The sequence below is a fragment of the Brienomyrus brachyistius genome, unplaced genomic scaffold, assembly GCF_023856365.1.
Source record: "Brienomyrus brachyistius isolate T26 unplaced genomic scaffold, BBRACH_0.4 scaffold50, whole genome shotgun sequence".
Classification (NCBI taxonomy): domain Eukaryota; kingdom Metazoa; phylum Chordata; class Actinopteri; order Osteoglossiformes; family Mormyridae; genus Brienomyrus; species Brienomyrus brachyistius.
In genome coordinates this window covers 2,322,745-2,340,995 of record NW_026042325.1, presented here as the reverse complement: position 1 = coordinate 2,340,995, position 18,251 = coordinate 2,322,745, and the positions used below count along the sequence as shown (strand labels likewise).

Here is an 18,251-nt window from a genome sequence, read left to right as displayed (position 1 = left end):
CAACGGTCAGGAGATGCGCAGCTGTAGAATGGTGTCACTCAATGAGACAGAATCGTACTTTAGTATGCCAACCCTGATATTGCCTTGGGCTCCGCTAACGTAGGCTTCCAAAGGCAAAATAAAACCTAAGGTTAATTCCTTCCCCCAGTTGCTTCCAATCATGCAGATGTCTGCTGAAAAGGTATTTATCTAACTATAAATAATATAAACAGAGAATATGATTTAGATTTAGTATATAATAAATGATACGTTTCGTGATTTTAATGCTGTCACGCGGATTTCATGAGTAGCTTGGAATAAGTGGTTCCACGTTATTTCCCACTTTAGCTGGCCATAATTACCTCTGAACGTCGCGAAGCTCAGGACCCCTAATCGTTTCCACTTCAGCTCACCTCTTTGGAAGTTAATGCAGAAGCGCTGGTCTGTTCCGTTTGTGGGCTGCAGGTGAGGAGGAACGCGTGCCGCCGTCTTATCTGCCGCCCCAATCCCGGCTCTGCAAAGGCTTCTGTGTGGGTGATGTGTTGGCTGGGAGACCACTGTGCTTTTGAAGTGACGGTCAAGCTGGGTGAGTGTCAGCTGGACCAATAAAGACTTACGATTTCGCTCTCCATTTTTGTCTGGATTGTTTTGGGATTCCCTGCCTTGGAAATGTACTTGGTTCCCAAAGTGTGCACTACCCGGAATTCCAACAACTATGGACCCACCCTGCGTCAATAAGTTGTCACGGTTTTTCTGTCAATTTAGCAAAATTACACTGGTGCAACTCAGTTCTATGGGATTTCGGACACAATATGGCACGCAAGAGTCCTTTGACTTGGAACTGGTGGCTCATATGCTCCCCGACGGGCTACGACGGCCTTTCTTTGTTCCCACAGTCATGGATACTGAAAGGCCTGAAAACCAACATGGTAGCTGACATATTGTGCTGCTTCTCACTTCACCGATCATAGTCTTTCTCACAAATTTATTTTTCATAACCTTTTCCTTTGAATACTGTAGTGATCTGTGTGTGACTTTTGTTACCCTCTCAAAGGCAAGTAACCATTTAGTGTGCAGTGTATAATTTTGACTGCGGAATTTATCTCTGTAGGAAGAAAGTTTACTTTTGTGTGTATTGCTGTGCTGTATATAACTGGTAATTTTCTTCTGTCGTACTTTTTATTTCCTGCTACCAAAATGTGTACAACAGTGACAGCAGTGGTGAAACGGTTTACTTTCTGTGTTGAAATTTGAATGAGGATTTCCTAATGGTGAGCTTGACTCTAGGGCAGACAAAATATCACATGTACACCAGGAACATCAGGCTCGTCTTGCATTCTGTGTTTATGCTTGTTTTTCTTTGTTTAATGTGGGTTTTTTTTGTGGTTACTTGTTCAACATTAGGATTAGTACAACATGGTACAGTTTGTGCAGAGTTAGTAGGACAACATCCTGCTTGCATAGTAACCCATGAACTCCTCATAAAGATGTTTGCTTCTCAGCAGCGTCTGGTTATCAATGTTCTTATTCCAGTTTTCTGGTTCTGCATGGCCATTAGGTTTGCCAGTTTGTTTGGGCCTTTTTAGAGTGCAGTGTTTCCAGCTGTTTTGTTCAGTGCGGTATAAAGTAGGCATGTATCTGTAGAGATGATTGGGAGGACTGGTTGGCTGCAGCCCCTAGCTCAGCGTTGTAAATAATGCTGTAGTCGACCACATGATGCAGAGGGACCTCCTCTCCCGGGGGGCGGGGGGAGTGTTACTCTTTGAAAAGGACTGAATTCTGTGAACTGGAACGTTAGTCTCTTCTGTTTCTTCCACAAGATGGGATATATGTAATGCACGAAACAACCATGTCGTGGCTGAACATGTGTAGGTCTGAACTGTGGCAATAGTCCTGCTTATTACACAGCTGAACTTCTGTTCTGGGAGAAGCACTTAAGTGAGGAAAGATTTATTCTAAATTTTGTCTGAATTTTATTTTTGAAGTATGTAAATATAATGGATATTATAAATAATGAAAAGCACTTTCAACCAAAATCTCCTCATGTACCTTTCTTTGTGTTTGTTTCAGCAGCAGATTACTGGTGTTTGTGTGTTTTTTTTTTTTATTATTATTTAATTAAAATGGCAATAGACGTACCGACCTTGAATTATTTTTGTCTTTTTTTGTATTAAATATACAGTAGTACTGCAATGAGACTTTCGCAGGACAGTTAGTATTAGGTTCATATAATTTGCGTGTGGAAGTAATGATAGGAGATTGGGTATGTAGCGAAGCACATATAAAGCATAAATAGATAAGCATTGTGAAATAAAAATAATCGCTTTACTCGAGTGTCTCAAGTGTAAAATAATCGATGCGTCATTATGTGTCAGTCGCCTGATGTCAAGAAAAAGCGCAGTGAGTCCGGGAGGGGCGGCTAGATCGGGACGCATAAATCCGTAGTTTGGAAATGTCGGTTCGGTTTGCAGTGCAGCTGAATGTTGGCAACGTAGCCAAGCTCTATGTCCGTATCTAAATGCAGCCTTGTTAAGCTTAGAATCGCCATTGCTGACAGGACAAGAAAAGGAGAGGAGTTTGAAGTGCGCATCGAACCAAAGGACAGTCCCATGCAGGACACGCAGACTTGGGCGTGTTAGGTCACGGTTCTCTCGCTTTCCTCCTGGATCCGGCAAATCAAGCCTAAGCAGTCGCGACCAAACCCGCCCAGATCCATTTCTCTCTTGCCGCCTTTACACGTCTTCGTCGTGACTTTTATTTCACGTTCACTCGTCGTCTAACACCCGGCAACACAAGGTAACTCCGTCCTGTTAAACGTTCTGTATTAGTTTTACGTCGGGGTGTGTTGTTAAATAGCCTAACTATCGTCTGAACTTTAAAAAAGAAAACCCCAATGTTGTTTGCATGCTAAAATGTACTATGTAAAGCCGATCTGTTTAACACTGGGTCCCACGTAAGATATGGGAATACATGTTTACATTTGGTAAGATCTTTCTTCACCTCGCTTGGGTTTATTGCGCATGTGGGCTGCGCTGCTTCCCAGTACCGCGCTGTATGTCCCTGTTTGCTTGTGGGTTTCCGAAAAGGACACAAGATGCATATTATCCAGAGTGTTTACACTGAGAAATGCCAGGAATCTAAGCTCTCGACGTTTTTGCCGAGCAAACTAATGTCCGTTTTTTGCAAACTTCCCTAGTTGTTACGAGCATAAATGTTAGAATAAGTTATACCAGCACTGTTAACAGACAAAATTATTCAGGCAACCACAGAAAATCTGTAAAAGGATTCTTTCAAATTACTTTTGCGATACATATGCCATATGAGAGGGTTACAAACGGGAGGAGACGACTCGGCCCCTTTTTGCTAGTTTATCATGACATCTGAAACCTTTTACATACTAACTCAGTCTATTTTATTCCAGTCGACATTCGCCAGGTAATTTCTTCTCTCCTTTGTGCGGGTCACCCAGTATGACTCATAGCGTCTTCAATATTCTTAAGGTGAAACAAAAACAGGCGGATAATATCGCGCAGAAAACCTCCTAAGCCGCGTATTATTTTCATGGGCCGGTTCCAGAGGTTTATAAAAAAACTCCGCTAAATCAATGTTACCAGTTTCTTCTGCTTAGTCTTGGCCCTTGCCACACCGTGATAAACAGAGAAAGATGAAGTCTGTTGAGGTATTTGAGGATTTGCGTTTCAACCCCCGTATCCGTTTGTTCCGTTTGTTGTTGTTTTCTTTGCCTCACAGTTATATGCCGGGCTTTTAAGAGTTTGCTACAGCCGTTTTAAAACGTTAGTCTCTGGCTGCAACCAATCAATCTTTTCAGCAAGTAGGAATTGTGGCTTCTTATTAATTTTGGTAAGAAATTAAACTAACCTCCAAGTCTGAGGAGGTGTGCAGGGAATCACACAGAAACAGAAGATAGTATTAAATTCATCCTTTTGTTGCAAACACCTTGACCTGTAAGTTTAGGATACCTGATCCCAAATATATGTTTCCTTCCTTAAAGTCTTTAACCCCTCAGCAACCTAGGTGTAAGAATGATGTTCACTTTAGACAGGCGTGGGGTGAGGATAGGGGTGAGCTATGAAGTAATACTTCAGACAATAGCAGCTTGTCTATCCATTCATCACATTTCTCCATACTAAAATCAAAACAGAAAAAAGTCGTTTTACAGGTTTTCTTTTTTCCCTTTATAATGTTCAGCTTGTAGGATTTGGTGCCTTCTGGCTGAAAGTGCCACAATAATGGAATGCTGCGCTCTTCCCCTCCACACCTGCCACAGGTTGCAACAGATCTAAGACTTCCCTGCATGTCTCATATCTGCTATAACTTGTTCCATGCTTTGGGAACTGCACCAGCCTCCCTTCACAAGCATGACACGCCATTAATGTTCTCCTTTTTACTATAACGCCCTGCGTGGTTTTCCTATTACCTGCTATATAAAACTATTCAATTCCCTCTTTCCTGCTTGACTCCGATAGGCAGTCTGCTTAAGACCCCCTCACACTGAAAGTGGCAGCTTGCTCTGTTGTGGTGTTTCAGTCAGAGGGTTGCTAAATACTGTTATACATCCATCTAGCCGTTCATCCATTCTTCAACTGCTTACACTGGTCAGGGGTATAGTGGGACGTGGACACAACCCCAGGTTGCTCCACTGGGATACAGCCTAGATCACAAGGCAGAAAATGACAAAGTGAAAAGGGGGAAAGGTGACTGTAGGGCTTTATGACTGATTTAATTCATATGTTTGTTTGTTTTTCTCAACAATCCTGTATTGGAAAGATGGATGGATGGATAGATGGATGGATTATTATTAGTATTTTATCTGTTCTCGTAGCTTCCCTTATTTTTTTAAAATACTCGTAGAACATTATTGCCTGGGTACACAAAGCATCGATGGAAAAATACGGAGGAGGGGGGGCGACAGATTAGCGTATAACCCAGACACACCAAATGATATATTCTTCTTTCGAGTCATCAGTGGCGTAGTGATGTCAGAGCTGATCAAGTCGAGTCGTGTTGAGAACCAGCCTTCTTGCAAGGTTGCATGGATTCCTTGCCGTATCAAGCTTTCGTGAAACTAGCATGCAGTCTGTGTACTTGGCAGTGCAAGTTATCTCACAAGAAGAATCAAGTTATTGGTTTTTGCTTAATGTTGCAAACCTTACATAGATTGTGTTATTTTAATTTAGATTTTGTTACTATTTAAAAAATGTAATAAAATTATATTACAAGTATTTAGCTGCTGTAATTTCCTTTTTTATGTTATGTGTGTTTAAGTAGCACCAAACCTTTTTCTTATTAACTTGTTTTTACAAGCAACAATTTTGTCTAAAACTAGGGCACTTGCTGCATTTCCCCATTTGCATTTTTCACCAGGAAGCAGAATTTACATTTAGTTGCAAAAAATCGTTGTGACCCGTTTCATGGGTGGATGAAATGACAGAGCTTGGGCGATGGAGATGACTGCTTGTCAGGGAGTCTTCTGTCAGGTCCTCCCGAGAATGCCATCAGTCCAGTTGCAGCCAACGTCCCCACCAGGCGTGGTCTATCCTAGGGGCAATTGGTCCCATTGTTGATGTCTGGTCCTGCCCTTTGGCCCTGGTCACAACTGGTATTAATATGCGTCCTGGGTGATCCGATCACAAGTGGACAGCGCTAAATACAGGTGTGAACGCACCCAAAATGGATTGAGGACGCCTTGACATCGGATCGCTCAAACCACATTCGGAGGTAGTCTGGTACAAATTCTTATACCACGGTGAACGCATATCTGCCCCCAGGCCGCACTGAGGGACCGGCTACTCAGCTGACGTCCTCGTTGTGGCGTACGTACTCATTAAAGCAGTACTTACACGTGATTTATGTCACAACGTCTGTCAGTGCAACATGGGCTGCTGTGTAGTAAGCTGCATTGCGAATAACGCATCTTTTTTTTCTAATAAGTTTTAATCTGCTGGGAAGTTCGATATCGGGCTATCGCGGCCCATTCGTATGGAAACATTGTGAAAAGTGCGCATCATTAATATTCCGTGCAAATTCGGAAAAATAAATTGTTTAATACATTTTGTAAGAGGTAATTTCTTTAAAATGTTACGGAATTCTCACAGACCATATTTAATGTGAACTTTGACACTTTCATAGTTATGTCAAAACTGCTCCACGCTTTATTAATATTGGTGAAATGTGCCGGTAAAAACATAAATGAACGTAAAATGATCAATAGCGTTCAATAGCCTACAGAACTGATATGTTAATATAAACATATAATAACAGTGGCATTGTTCATATAGTTTTATGCTGAGCTGTCCGGGGGCTTGAACTCCCGGTCAGAAATTCAGTCCCACTCCGGCCCTGATTACTTTGCTTCTTTTACTTCACTTGCTCCAAGTCAGATGTATAATTCAGCGTATCAGACAAAAATAATTAATATCTGTTAAAAGTATCACAAATTTTGAGCTTCATTGGTTATGATCAAAAGCAGAAATATTACCAACAAAATGAATTATAGACGAAACCCTTAACCAACTTAAGAGTATCAGGCTGCCCTACAGCTATAACTTAGTACTGAAAGATATTTTTAACACGTATATTTGTACTGTGTTGACGTGACAATGCATGTCTACAACATGAAAACTTTACTGTGTAATATAGGCTAGTTAGATTTTTTAGGTAATCACATTTGCATTATCTGAACATTTCATAATAATGTTCAGTCTGTCTAATGAAAATGACAAGGTTATTACAAAATACAGTGTGAATATTATACGCAGACGACAAACATTATGAAATATGATACCTTTAGTGAATTATTTAAAAATAAAAGGACACATTACACATTATAATATTAATCCATGTATTTCATCCATCCATCCATTTTCCAAACCGCTTATCCTACTGGGTCACGGGGGGTCCGGAGCCTATCCCGGAAGCAATGGGCACGAGGCAGGGAACAACCCAGGATGGGGGGCCAGCCCATCGCAGGGCACACTCACTTTCACATGCATTCCTACGGCAATTTAGCAAGTCCAATTAGCCTCAGCATGTTTTTGGACTGTGGGGGGAAACCGGAGTACCCGGAGGAAACCCCACGACGACATGGGGAGAACATGCAAACTCCGCACACATGTGACCCAGGCAGAGATTTGAACCCGGGTCTCAGAGGTGTGAGGCAACAGCGCTAACCACTGCACCACCATGCTGCCCCATCCATGTATTTATTTGTAGATATTTTTATTTATTTCATTGTGAGTATTATGGCGTTCCATACAAACATTTTAAGCGGTTTGATTACCCTAAAACTCGCAAATCAAAAAACCTTTTGATTTCTTCTCCTGCTTTTAATGTTCGGCAGATTCTGCATGCGGTAGTGATTAACCTGCGGGTCACCCAGGACGCATGTTAATGTCAGGTGTGAACAGGGCTTTTGTCTGCAGTGAAACATGTCCACCGCGGCGGACGATGAGGAGAAGGACCTGCGTCCTCTGGAGTTCATCCAGCTGCAGCAGTACATGGAATGTGAGTGTCTGACTGGAGGTGGATCCTGAGGGATCCTCTTCCCCGCTTCGTCCATCCATCCATTTTCCAAACCGCTTATCTTACTGGGCCATGGGGGGTCCGGAGCCTATCCTGGAAGCAATGGGCATGAGGCAGGGAACAACCCAGGATAGGGGGCCAGCCCATCGCAGGGCACACTCACACACCATTCACTCACACATGCACACCTACAGGCAATTTAGTGACTCCAATCAGCCTCAGCATGTTTTTGGACTGTGGGGGGAAACCGGAGTACCCGGAGGAAACCCCACGACGACATGGGGAGAACATGCAAACTCCACACACATGTAACCCAGGCGGAGACTCGAACCCGGGTCCCAGAGGTGTGAGGCAACAGCGCTAACCACTGCACCACCATGCCGCCCCCTTCTCCTTCTCCTGTGATTTTGTGTATATTAGCCAATATATACACTAAATGTATAAATCTGTTATACCATAGTTATGCATACAAACATATATGTACCAAACATAGAAATTTGTTTTTACCAGTCTTACGCACTAAGCTGTATACATAATGTTTTGCAATGGATTTCGGTTGGTAATCCTGTTTCGTTAAAAAGAAAAGCATTGCCTGTTTATGGATCACAGCTGCTGTTTGCTTCTCCCATCAGACAGCAGCATGAAAGTAGAAGATGTGATGCAGGAGTTCGACTCGGACGGAAAGTTGTTTCAGTGTCGCCAGGGAGAAGTGAGTCACCCACCCCCAGTGTCTGCAAGTGTGAAAATGTCCAGGCCTGTTCAGTCAACTTCTTTCTGTAGATAGGATGGCTGAAAAAACACACAGAACATTCCTGCCAGACCCATACTTGTAGAAGTTGGTATATAAGCTTCCCCAAGACTGGGAATTGACCTTATAAATCAGAATTTCTTTGCAGTATAACATGTAGCTTTTACATGATCTCGCCTGGCACCTTTCTGTTATTACTGTGACAAAACCCTGGTTTAATTCACTGGGGAATATATTAGTCATCAATGTTTTCATACTTCAGTCTTTTATATCTGATGTTTTGTTTATATGACCTTATTTCTTTATTTTTTTTTCTAGCAAATAACTGAGGAGGGCTTTGTTCAGTTCCTAAAGATCTACCTGGAAGTGAAGGACATCCCTGTGGACCTTTGTCAGCGTCTCTTCTACTCCTTCCAGAAATGTGGCCAAAATGGACAGAGCAGTGCTGCTCAAACCGCGAAAAGTGAGGTTTCCTTTTCCTACCTCACCAGATAAGCAGTTTATAATCCCATTATAATTATTATAATGGAAGTGTCTTTAAATAGGGGAAACCTCAGAAACTGCCGCTGCTGCGTCACGCTATCATGCTATCAGTCACTGAACCCTCCTTTAAATGAATTACTCTGTGTTTAGCGCGTTACAGAATGTAAATAATGTATCAGAACTGGAAATATTCAGGATCCAGATATAACGGGCACATCCATAAGCAGGTTAGCTGAGTATCTTAAGTATTTTACCGCAGTGTTTTCCGACAAAACTTCATGTTATGAAAAATTGCGCAATAAAAATAACAGCTTACAAGAACAAATAGTTGGGCGCAGACCAGTCAATGATTCACCAAATGCTTAACACAAGTGTTACCAGATTTAATTTATCATGCTTTATAAAATCAAATACTTTTCAACCGTTAACGCCTGAAATGTCACCAATACTCTTCTTAGAAACTTTCTTATCACCTTCTTCACTGACATTCCTGGCAATGGAGTAGATTAGCTGAAAATTAGCGCTTCCAAAATTAAGAATGTGAGCTAACTGATTATCAGGTGTTTTCCTCTCCAAAATCTAAGCATGTCAGGGTGAAATAGAGTGTAAGCCACTTCAGATGTCGTCATATTATACAGAGGTCTTTGCCTAGTTTACTGATATGAACAACTTTGCCTTTTGGAAACTTGTGAAATGGCAGAACTGCTTGTATTAATTATCAATAATGGTGCTGGGTCTATAAAGATAAGCAGGCATTTTTGCATCTGTTCACGAAAACACATGATGTACTTCCTGCCAGGCACCGTCTTCCTTAAAGATGTGTCATGTTACTTCTCTCTGCTGGAAGAAGGACAACCTGCAGAAAAGCTGAAGTGTGAGTGTGTTTTCAGCTAGTTATCTGTGCCGTGATCTGTGAGCTTAGATCATCCTGATAATAACACAAGAGCATCTGGAATGTATTTATAATGATACGTTTTTTTTATGTCTGTTTAGACACTTTCAAACTTTATGACAAAGATGGTAATGGGGTTCTGGACAGCACAGTAAGTGACTTAAATACATTCATATATAAAAATGATCTATAGTCGATGTAAGTTTGAGCAAAAAAGGTTTTGAATCTATGGTTGTTCCCAATGAATTACAGACGGGTTTAACACACTTTTCATTAGTTTTTTTATTGATTGTGAATTGGTTAAACCAAGCAATGAAGGACAATGCATGGTCAGTCCCATCCAGCCTGAGCTTCAAAGCCTCATTACACCTGTAAATGATCTCACAAAGCTCCTCAATTGAGGTTATGAGATTTTGACTCTTCGGAACTCCCGGAAACCTTTGTTTTAGGAGGTGGATCGGATCATCACGCAGATGATGAAGGCTGCGGAATATCTGGGCTGGGATGTGACTGAGCTCAGACCGGTAAGGGACTTCACTGTATAACCTGAAATGTGAAACGAACGAAACTGAAGAGCTAAGCCCTGACTCAAGGTCAACGTGTATCAAAGCTGTACGCATCAGATCTGTAACGAGGTCGTCCACTGGTCACTTGATGTGTGTCTGGCAGGTCTGTTAAAAACCACGTCAGCTATAATATTGATTTGTTAGTCTTAGGTGGTTCTTTCATTTGCATTTTTTGAGGGGTGCTCTGTCCATGGGTAAGACCCTGTCCTACCCAAAAACAAGGATCTCAAACTAAGCTCATATAGGACGATATGTGACCCATCACCACGAAATGAGTCTGAAGTCGCACTGGTAGAAATACACCCATAAGACTCATCTCGTGGTGATGGGTCACATGTAAAATAGACCTTTATTCCACTAATCTTTTTAATCACTTAATGAATGCTGTTCATTTACTGTAGCTGTGCTTTTTTCTGTGATCAACTGTTGTTAGCTTTTAGACAGCTGGGTGCACTTTCATTTAATCGATACTGTATTCATGTTCAGTGGCAATTACATACATTTTCAATTAGATTGAATAATAATTGACCAGTTTAGTTGGGGTAACGGGCTGGAATGTGAGACAAGGGCGTCCTTCAGTGAGATTTGAGGTCCTTTGCTCAGCTTGGTCGTGACCCTGCTGTCTCTGGTCAGGTGCTAGAGGAAATGTTGGCGGCATTCGATGTGGACAGCAGCGGTACTGTCTCCCTCCAGGAGTGGGTGCAGGGCGGAATGAACAACACACCCCTCTTGGTGCTTCTTGGGCTTAAGGTAGGACTCATTTAAGGAGGGGGGCACAGGGTCCTCTCCAGTCCAGTCAGTCTTCCCCATTCGATCAAAGACCAGGGGGCCAACGAGCAGAATTTTATGTTTATTTATGAGTTTTCAAATTAGGAGTGTTTTAAAATAGCCAGTGCATTAAATATATATCTGATGTACAAGCAAAATCACAATGTTCTTTTTTATTTTTGCCATATGTGTCACGGTCGGCACCTGTTTGTCCCAATCTTCCATGTCTCCTCCCCGTTTGGCCAGCAGGTGTCGCTGGCCGTCCTGTTCCTCCTCGTTGTCAAAGAATTTGTTTAGTTTTGACCGCTCATGGTCCATTTTGTGTTTTCTGTTGTGAAACCCCTGTCGTGTTCGTCGCAGCCAGTCGATCGTCCATTTCTTTTCCTGCCTGCCCCACGCCTCAGAAACCCCCGAGACCTTGACAATATGATATTCACAATCTCTTATTTTTCCTCTCATGGCATTTTTGGAGGTTTTAATAGGTTTTTCTCCCTATTTGAATTTATTTTCTGAATGACATAATCGCCGTCTGTTTGCCTCTCCCCGATCTTAAGGTGACCCAGAGAGACGGGCAACATTTATGGAGGATGAAGAATTTTAAGAGGCCTGTTTACTGCAACGTCTGCCAGAGCATGCTGCTGGGGTTGTATCGCCAGGGGCTATGCTGCATCTGTGAGTGCTGCAAGGAGAGGAAATCTGCATGAGTTTGTCACCATATTTTCGATAAAATCTCATAGCAGATGCGTACATGCATGGCGTGCACACAAAGTCATGTCTGCGTTGTATCTTACAAGCACTTCTTTTTGTCCTTTTTCCTTTCTGTTAGATTGCAAGTACATTGTCCACAGCCGCTGTGCCAACAAAAACCCTGCCCCCTGCATCAACACCTATGTCAAATCCAAGCAAGACATTGGGGTGAGCTCTGGGGGGGGTTGGGCTCTCTGGACTGCAGGAATGGTCAGTTTCATGTGTCAGAGTTTGAACTCACATCATTGTCATAATGATTATGAAATTTGGAGAACATATTGCACAACTTGAGAATCACTGATCTGGAAAATAAATAACCATAATAAAAGTTTTTTTTTTTCCTTAAAAGAATGGCTGATTGAATTGGTTTTTACGTTTGTGAGGATAGTCATTATCCTATATGCATTAACTCTATTACTCAAAACTTTACTTCCCTTACGGTTTTTTTGCTCTGCTAGTTAAACTGCAGTTTGTGGTTTCTGTATTAATCAAAATGTAATCAAAACCAGGCTAAAGTTATTTAAAGAAGGAAATTTATCTTCAAATAGTGTTTCTCAATGCAGTCCTGTGGGGCCCCCAGAGAGTCTGCATTGTCCCACACAGAGAGTCCCCAGAGAGTCCGCATTGTCCCACACAGAGAGTCCCCAGAGAGTCCGCATTGTCCCACACAGAGAGTCCCCAGAGAGTCCGCATTGTCCCACACAGAGAGTCCCCAGAGAGTGCGCATTGTCCCGCACAGAGAGTCCCCAGAGTCCGCATTGTCCCGCACAGAGAGTCTCCAGAGAGTCCGCATTGTCCCATGTCCCAACACACCTGTACCAGGTGTTTGGTGTCCTTGACTGTTTGCTTCAGGGGTGCCGAGAGCTGAGAGGGAGCAAAAATATGGACTGTCTAGTGGTCTCCAAGGACCGTTAGAACATCCTTAATGGGACTCAGTGTTTAGGAATGACTATGTGGTGGGAGGCCTTTGTGTCATCCTGGGGTGCGTGTCTGACATTTTCCGGTGATTCAGGTACTAGTGCATTCCTGGGCCAGTGGGAACGACACATCGGGTCGGTGTGAGAAGTGCCAGAACAAGATAAAGAGCCTGAGCGGAAAGCACTGCGTGTGGTGCCGCGTCATGGTGAGGACCCGACGTGTCACCGGGAGACCATTCAGTAACCTGGGAAACATACATGAATCCAGAGCATTCGCTGTCTGTGAGCCTGTACTGCTCAGATGCACTAACTGTATGACAGTTTCCTGGAGGTCCGTGAGAAAGTGGGCAAGCTGTTCAATGGTGGTGTTGTTGTTGTTGTTTCCTAGCGTCACGATGACTGTGCATCTAAAGAGCCCTCTGAGTGCAGTTGTGGGCCATTGAGGGATCATGTCCTGCCTCACTGGGCCATATACTCAGTGATCAAGGTACCATGGCATGGTGGGATTTGACATATGTGGCTGCTTTGCTTTGTCACATAATAGAAATAAGTTCTGGGAATGAGGTTGTATTATTATGGACTCAGCAGAGGGTGTCAGCCTATTCCAGGCAGCATAATGCGTAAAACAGTGGCAAACTCTGGACAGGATACCAGTAACACTGTTCCATATTTACTGAAAATATATCTGCTATTGAAACACAGTTAAAGACACTGACCACGACATCTGCATTAAAGCACTGGAAAAAATTGCAGAAGTGCCTTTCTGTGGTTGGTCAGTACTGGGTTTCTGACACTAGTAAGTGACGATTTTTCTGTGTTGCAGGAAAATTCAAAGATTACTGATATGCAGAACAGTATGGCTGACGGGCAGGTGCTGCAGGTATGTTCCTGCCAAACGCAACCAGCCAAAGGTCCTTTATCCCCTTTCAACTAGAGACTGGTACATACTTCTCCACACGCATGAACGCTTGCTGCCCTCCAAATTTGTGTCCTTCCAGTGGTGTACGCGCAGTGGTGTACGCGCAGTGGTGTACGCGCAGCTCTGGTCACACTGTGCATGATCGATTCGCTAGTGTCCACTTTAAATACCAACATGGATGACGAGCATTGGGTTAGTTTGAAAACTGTGTGGACTATTTACAAAGTAATTAAACTGTTACATACGTGTGTGTGTGTGTGTGTGTGTGTGTGTGTGTGTGTGTGTGCAGACTTCTCTCAAATTGAAAATCTCACGTCAGCCAGCTGACCAAAGTTGGCAACCCTGTGAGCTGACTCTCTGAATTTGAACACAGAAAAATGGACACAAACCTCACTGCTGTGGTACATGTGCAGGGAATATCAGAATTATCCTTTATATTATTATTAAGAATATAAATACAGCACGATGTATTCATGTACAAAGTACGCGGCTTGACTGGAGAACTATAAACGATTCTGTGTGCACATGCGCAGAGTGGATACGCGAGTGTTGCCCTCTTGTGGAGAGGTATGAACCAGCCTTAATACACCAGTTCTACACATATCTCACCTCTGTTGCATTTCCCCCCATGCTTCCTGAATTTTAAAGTCAGGCTCCCTTTCTGCGCAGATCATGCCTGTTCCAGGCACTCACCCTCTACTGGTATATGTAAACCCCAAAAGTGGAGGTAAACAGGGTAAGAGGTGAGAGGCAGCCTACTCATCTTCCGCTAAACAACCTGCATGGTTTGAAAACCTGATCTTGACCTCCCTCTGGCTCATGTTCTAGGGTTCTGCGTAAATTCCAGCACCTGCTGAACCCACGACAGGTGTTCAACCTGTGTAGTGGAGGACCGGGACCAGGGTAAGACCTGTCTCTAATCTGTACAGTATCATGCAGGGCGGGCAGTAACTAATCAAACACTGTGTGGTTCACCTATGGTCTGCTAGCCTGATGTGATACTCGTGTTACTATATATAAAGTACAATATTAGAAACACATTTAGGATAATTTCATTAATTGGATTCTTGTGCTTGTCAGACTTAATTTTTTCAAGGACTTAAAGGACTACAGGATCCTGGTGTGTGGAGGGGATGGCACTGTTGGCTGGGTTCTAGATGCTATAGGTGAGAATTCCTACCTGGCTCTCTGTCTAATCACTAGTGATGAACAGAATGATGCTTCATGAACCATTTGCTGCATTATTTTCACCCTGCTTGATGGTGCTCCCTGTTAAAAAGAAATGCACAAAACATGCCCCAAAGCAAACCAAGATCGCCATCTAGTGGGGTCAAACAAATACAGCAAGTGGTTCATGAAGTGTCATTTTGTCCATCACTACTAATCACTCTATGCAGCTGGAATACCTAAGCTTAAGGCTCACGTTTTTGGTGGATATTTGGAATAAACACTGTCCCTTCAACCTCTCCATCACAGATGGGTTTAAAAATAATCTAGCATTGTAAATTAGAACAATGACTGAGGATAAACGTTGAATAAATAACTGAATAAGTAAAACTCTAGGAAACTAACTTTTAAAAGTTAGCCTGTGCCTCTTTTCAGACAAAGCGAACCTCCCAGTATGCCCTCCTGTGGCCGTGCTGCCCCTGGGCACAGGGAATGACTTGGCACGCTGCCTTCGTTGGGGTGGAGGTGAGGATCAATATTCCCTGCTTCCAGGAAGTTCCAGGAACAAGGCAGCATGTCAGCAGTGGCATAACCAGTGCCTGTGTTACGGCCTTTCTCTTCTTATAGGCTACGATGGGATGGATCTGTCACTGATTTTAAAGGAGATCGAGGTGAGCTCCTGCATTCTCATGGATCGCTGGAGCATACAGGTGATTCCAGAGGACAGCCAAGAAGAAGGGGACCAGGTGCCTTACGAGATTATCAACAATTACTTCTCCATTGGAGTGGTGAGTCAGACACAAAGGAGAAAAATGTCGTAATTTTTTGGGGTATCCATTTACGCATTCTCCCTCTAAGGCTATTAATTTTTTCCCTGCCGTTAACAGGATGCGTCTATCGCTCATCGTTTCCATGTGATGAGAGAGAAACACCCACAGAAGTTTAATAGCAGGTAAACCTGCACTTGAGTCGGTTCCTGAACTACAAACTACAGATTGGGCATATTGCCAGGGCAGGAAAGGTCATCAGACATACTGGGCATCTTCCCGGAGGGCCAATGGGCAAAATTTACTGTGAGGCCAAAGTTTACTGAAGTCCAGAGCCTTTTTATAATCCCAATCCTGCCCTTCATATGACACTATTTATATGTTATTTTCTCAATACAGATCTTTATACAAACTAAATTATTTTTTTTTACCAACTGAGTTTGAAATATTCCTGTAAATAAAATTTTGTTCGGTCTTCTAAGATAATTAAACCCAAGCGGCACAAGTCACTGCCTGCCACCAGGGGGAGCAATACTCCATAGTCTGGTTGAAGTGCACATTGCTCAACAATTTAGACTAGTGCTACTTTAAATGCCAAATGTCAGATTTGAATTGTTAACTTATAAAAAATAATTAATCCGTCTTGTAAAACAATTGTAGTTGAGTTTTTCTTTACACATACTGACCCCTTTGCTTCTAGGATAAAGAACAAGCTACGGTATTTTGAGTTTGCCACCTCTGAGACCATCTCCGCCTCCTGCAAGAAGCTGAAGGAGTGTCTTACAGTCGAGGTGCTGAGCCTGATTACGTGGTGCTGCATGTAGTCTACGTCGCAGAGACTGGAAGTCAAGTCTATACTCGCTTTGGAATAACAGCTGACATGAAGCAAATCTTAATCTCGATTATTTATTCGACTGAATCAGTGTCGTTTAAGGCAGTTCATCTGTTTCTTTCTGCCTTGAAAGTGCTGTGGTACCACACTGGACCTGAGCAGCCGGTCCTTGGAAGGGATAGCTGTTGTCAACATTCCCAGCATGCATGGGGGCTCCAACTTGTGGGGGGAGCCCAAGAAGTCAGACAAAGACTTAGCAGGCCAGAAACCACAGGAAGTCGTCCTTGACCACAACGACCTGAAATTCAGCTCACAAGGTAGATTCATATCCTCTATTACTTGTGCTTACATGTGCTATAAAATTTCATGCTATAAAGCAGTGTTTGCCAACCTGGTCCCCGAGAGCCCCCAGACAGTCCATGTTTTTGCTCCCTCTCAGCTCCTACTTTCAGGAGGGAGCAAACATGTGTCTGGGAGTTGCCAAGGTCCAGGTTGGGAAACACTGCTAAGAAGTATAAGTAGCATTCCTCCAAATTTCTATCATTTATATTCCATCTTTGCCAATCCAATTAAGTTTAATGTTATACAGCAACCTTCTCAACATAGATGCCTCACTACATTTATTTTGATCTCTGTCGTCTTTCCAAGATCTCAGTGACAAGAGGCTGGAGGTGGTTGGCCTAGAGGGCGTAATAGAAATGGGCCAGATCTACACTGGGCTGAAGAGTGCCGGGCACCGACTGGCCAAAACATCACAGATCACAATAAGGTACCGGCTAAAAAGGTCATCAGTACTCACCAAAGAGCAGGACTCGTATTTTGTCTTGAAAAAGTGAACCTGAACTGAGTATATCTATATTTAAAAGTTTTTCCACATAGACTTGCATAAAGTCTTAGTTTACAAATGTCAATGAAGTGCAGGGTGGATTTTGACAATTGTTTTTTCAGCCCTGCCATTTTGCCCACCCCCTTTATCACTCTCCCAATGACTTCCTCCTTCCCAGGACAAATAAGCGGTTGCCCATGCAGATTGATGGCGAACCCTGGCTACAGCCCCCCTGCACAGTAAGTGTGAAATCGGAGCACTAACACACTGCCAGGGGTAAGACAGCACAGTTCATGTGCACGTCTGAGACAAACACCATGTGACACCATTATTTAATTTGACAGATTTTTTTTTTTATTAATTTACATTGTCATGTCAAAAAATACACATTTACAGATGTACTTCTTTTCATTAACATCCCTGCTATTGTTAATGATCCCTCTAGATCCATATCTCGCACAAGAACCAGGCAAACATGCTGATGGGACCAGCATCTCGGTCTGCCTTCTTCACCCATAAGTAGGACCCCCCATCTCAGCCGAAGCTGCTCCTCGATTTTCTTCCTTAAACACAATGGCCGTTACATTGTACGATGCCTTAATGTTTCAGAATCTTCAACATGTTTTCATTATCGCTAAAATCTCAAGGATCCGAACAGGTTTAGTATGTGCATTTGTCGTAATTGATTTCAATCAAACTCATTCTTAAATGTTATCATATTTTGATGTTATATGTGATGTATTGCATTATAAATAAAACAAATGGTCTGTGTGTTGCATTTGGAGTAGATGGTGTTCACGCCTCATTTTCTCTCCAAAAATGTGAATGCAAAGGGTGAATGTGTTTGATCGTCGAAAAAATAGTTTGCTGAAATGTGATCATCGTTCTGCATTACTTAAGAATGCGCTTAACAATTTTATGAATTTATAGGTATTTAAAGAGCGCTGAAGTGGCAAAGCACAATGACGTTTTGCATGAGAGCTCTTCAGTGCATTCGAGTCCTGAGTGTAAAAAATAGAACTGCTTTCTAAACAATTACTTTGTTTTATGAAGGCATTACACAAAACATTTCGTAAGCAATTGAATTGGTGTGGTATT

The 18,251-nt window shown here is 42.7% G+C and overlaps 1 protein-coding gene across 1 annotated transcript; it reads left to right on the top strand.

Moving 5' to 3' along the window:
• The first annotated feature begins 2,367 nt into the window (after positions 1-2,367).
• On the top strand, positions 2,368-17,940 carry dgkab (diacylglycerol kinase, alpha b). The gene is made up of 24 exons (XM_049000298.1): positions 2,368-2,775; positions 7,422-7,503; positions 8,154-8,230; positions 8,588-8,732; positions 9,552-9,626; positions 9,746-9,795; positions 10,094-10,168; positions 10,844-10,960; positions 11,533-11,650; positions 11,805-11,893; positions 12,738-12,848; positions 13,031-13,129; positions 13,466-13,522; positions 14,231-14,304; positions 14,390-14,464; positions 14,642-14,727; positions 15,164-15,253; positions 15,356-15,516; positions 15,616-15,680; positions 16,196-16,286; positions 16,461-16,644; positions 16,976-17,096; positions 17,332-17,392; positions 17,599-17,940. Exons 2-24 carry the CDS (start codon positions 7,428-7,430, stop codon positions 17,674-17,676), a joined length of 2,175 nt encoding a protein of 724 aa, XP_048856255.1. The 5' UTR covers positions 2,368-2,775; positions 7,422-7,427; the 3' UTR covers positions 17,677-17,940.
• The last annotated feature ends 311 nt before the right edge of the window (positions 17,941-18,251 follow it).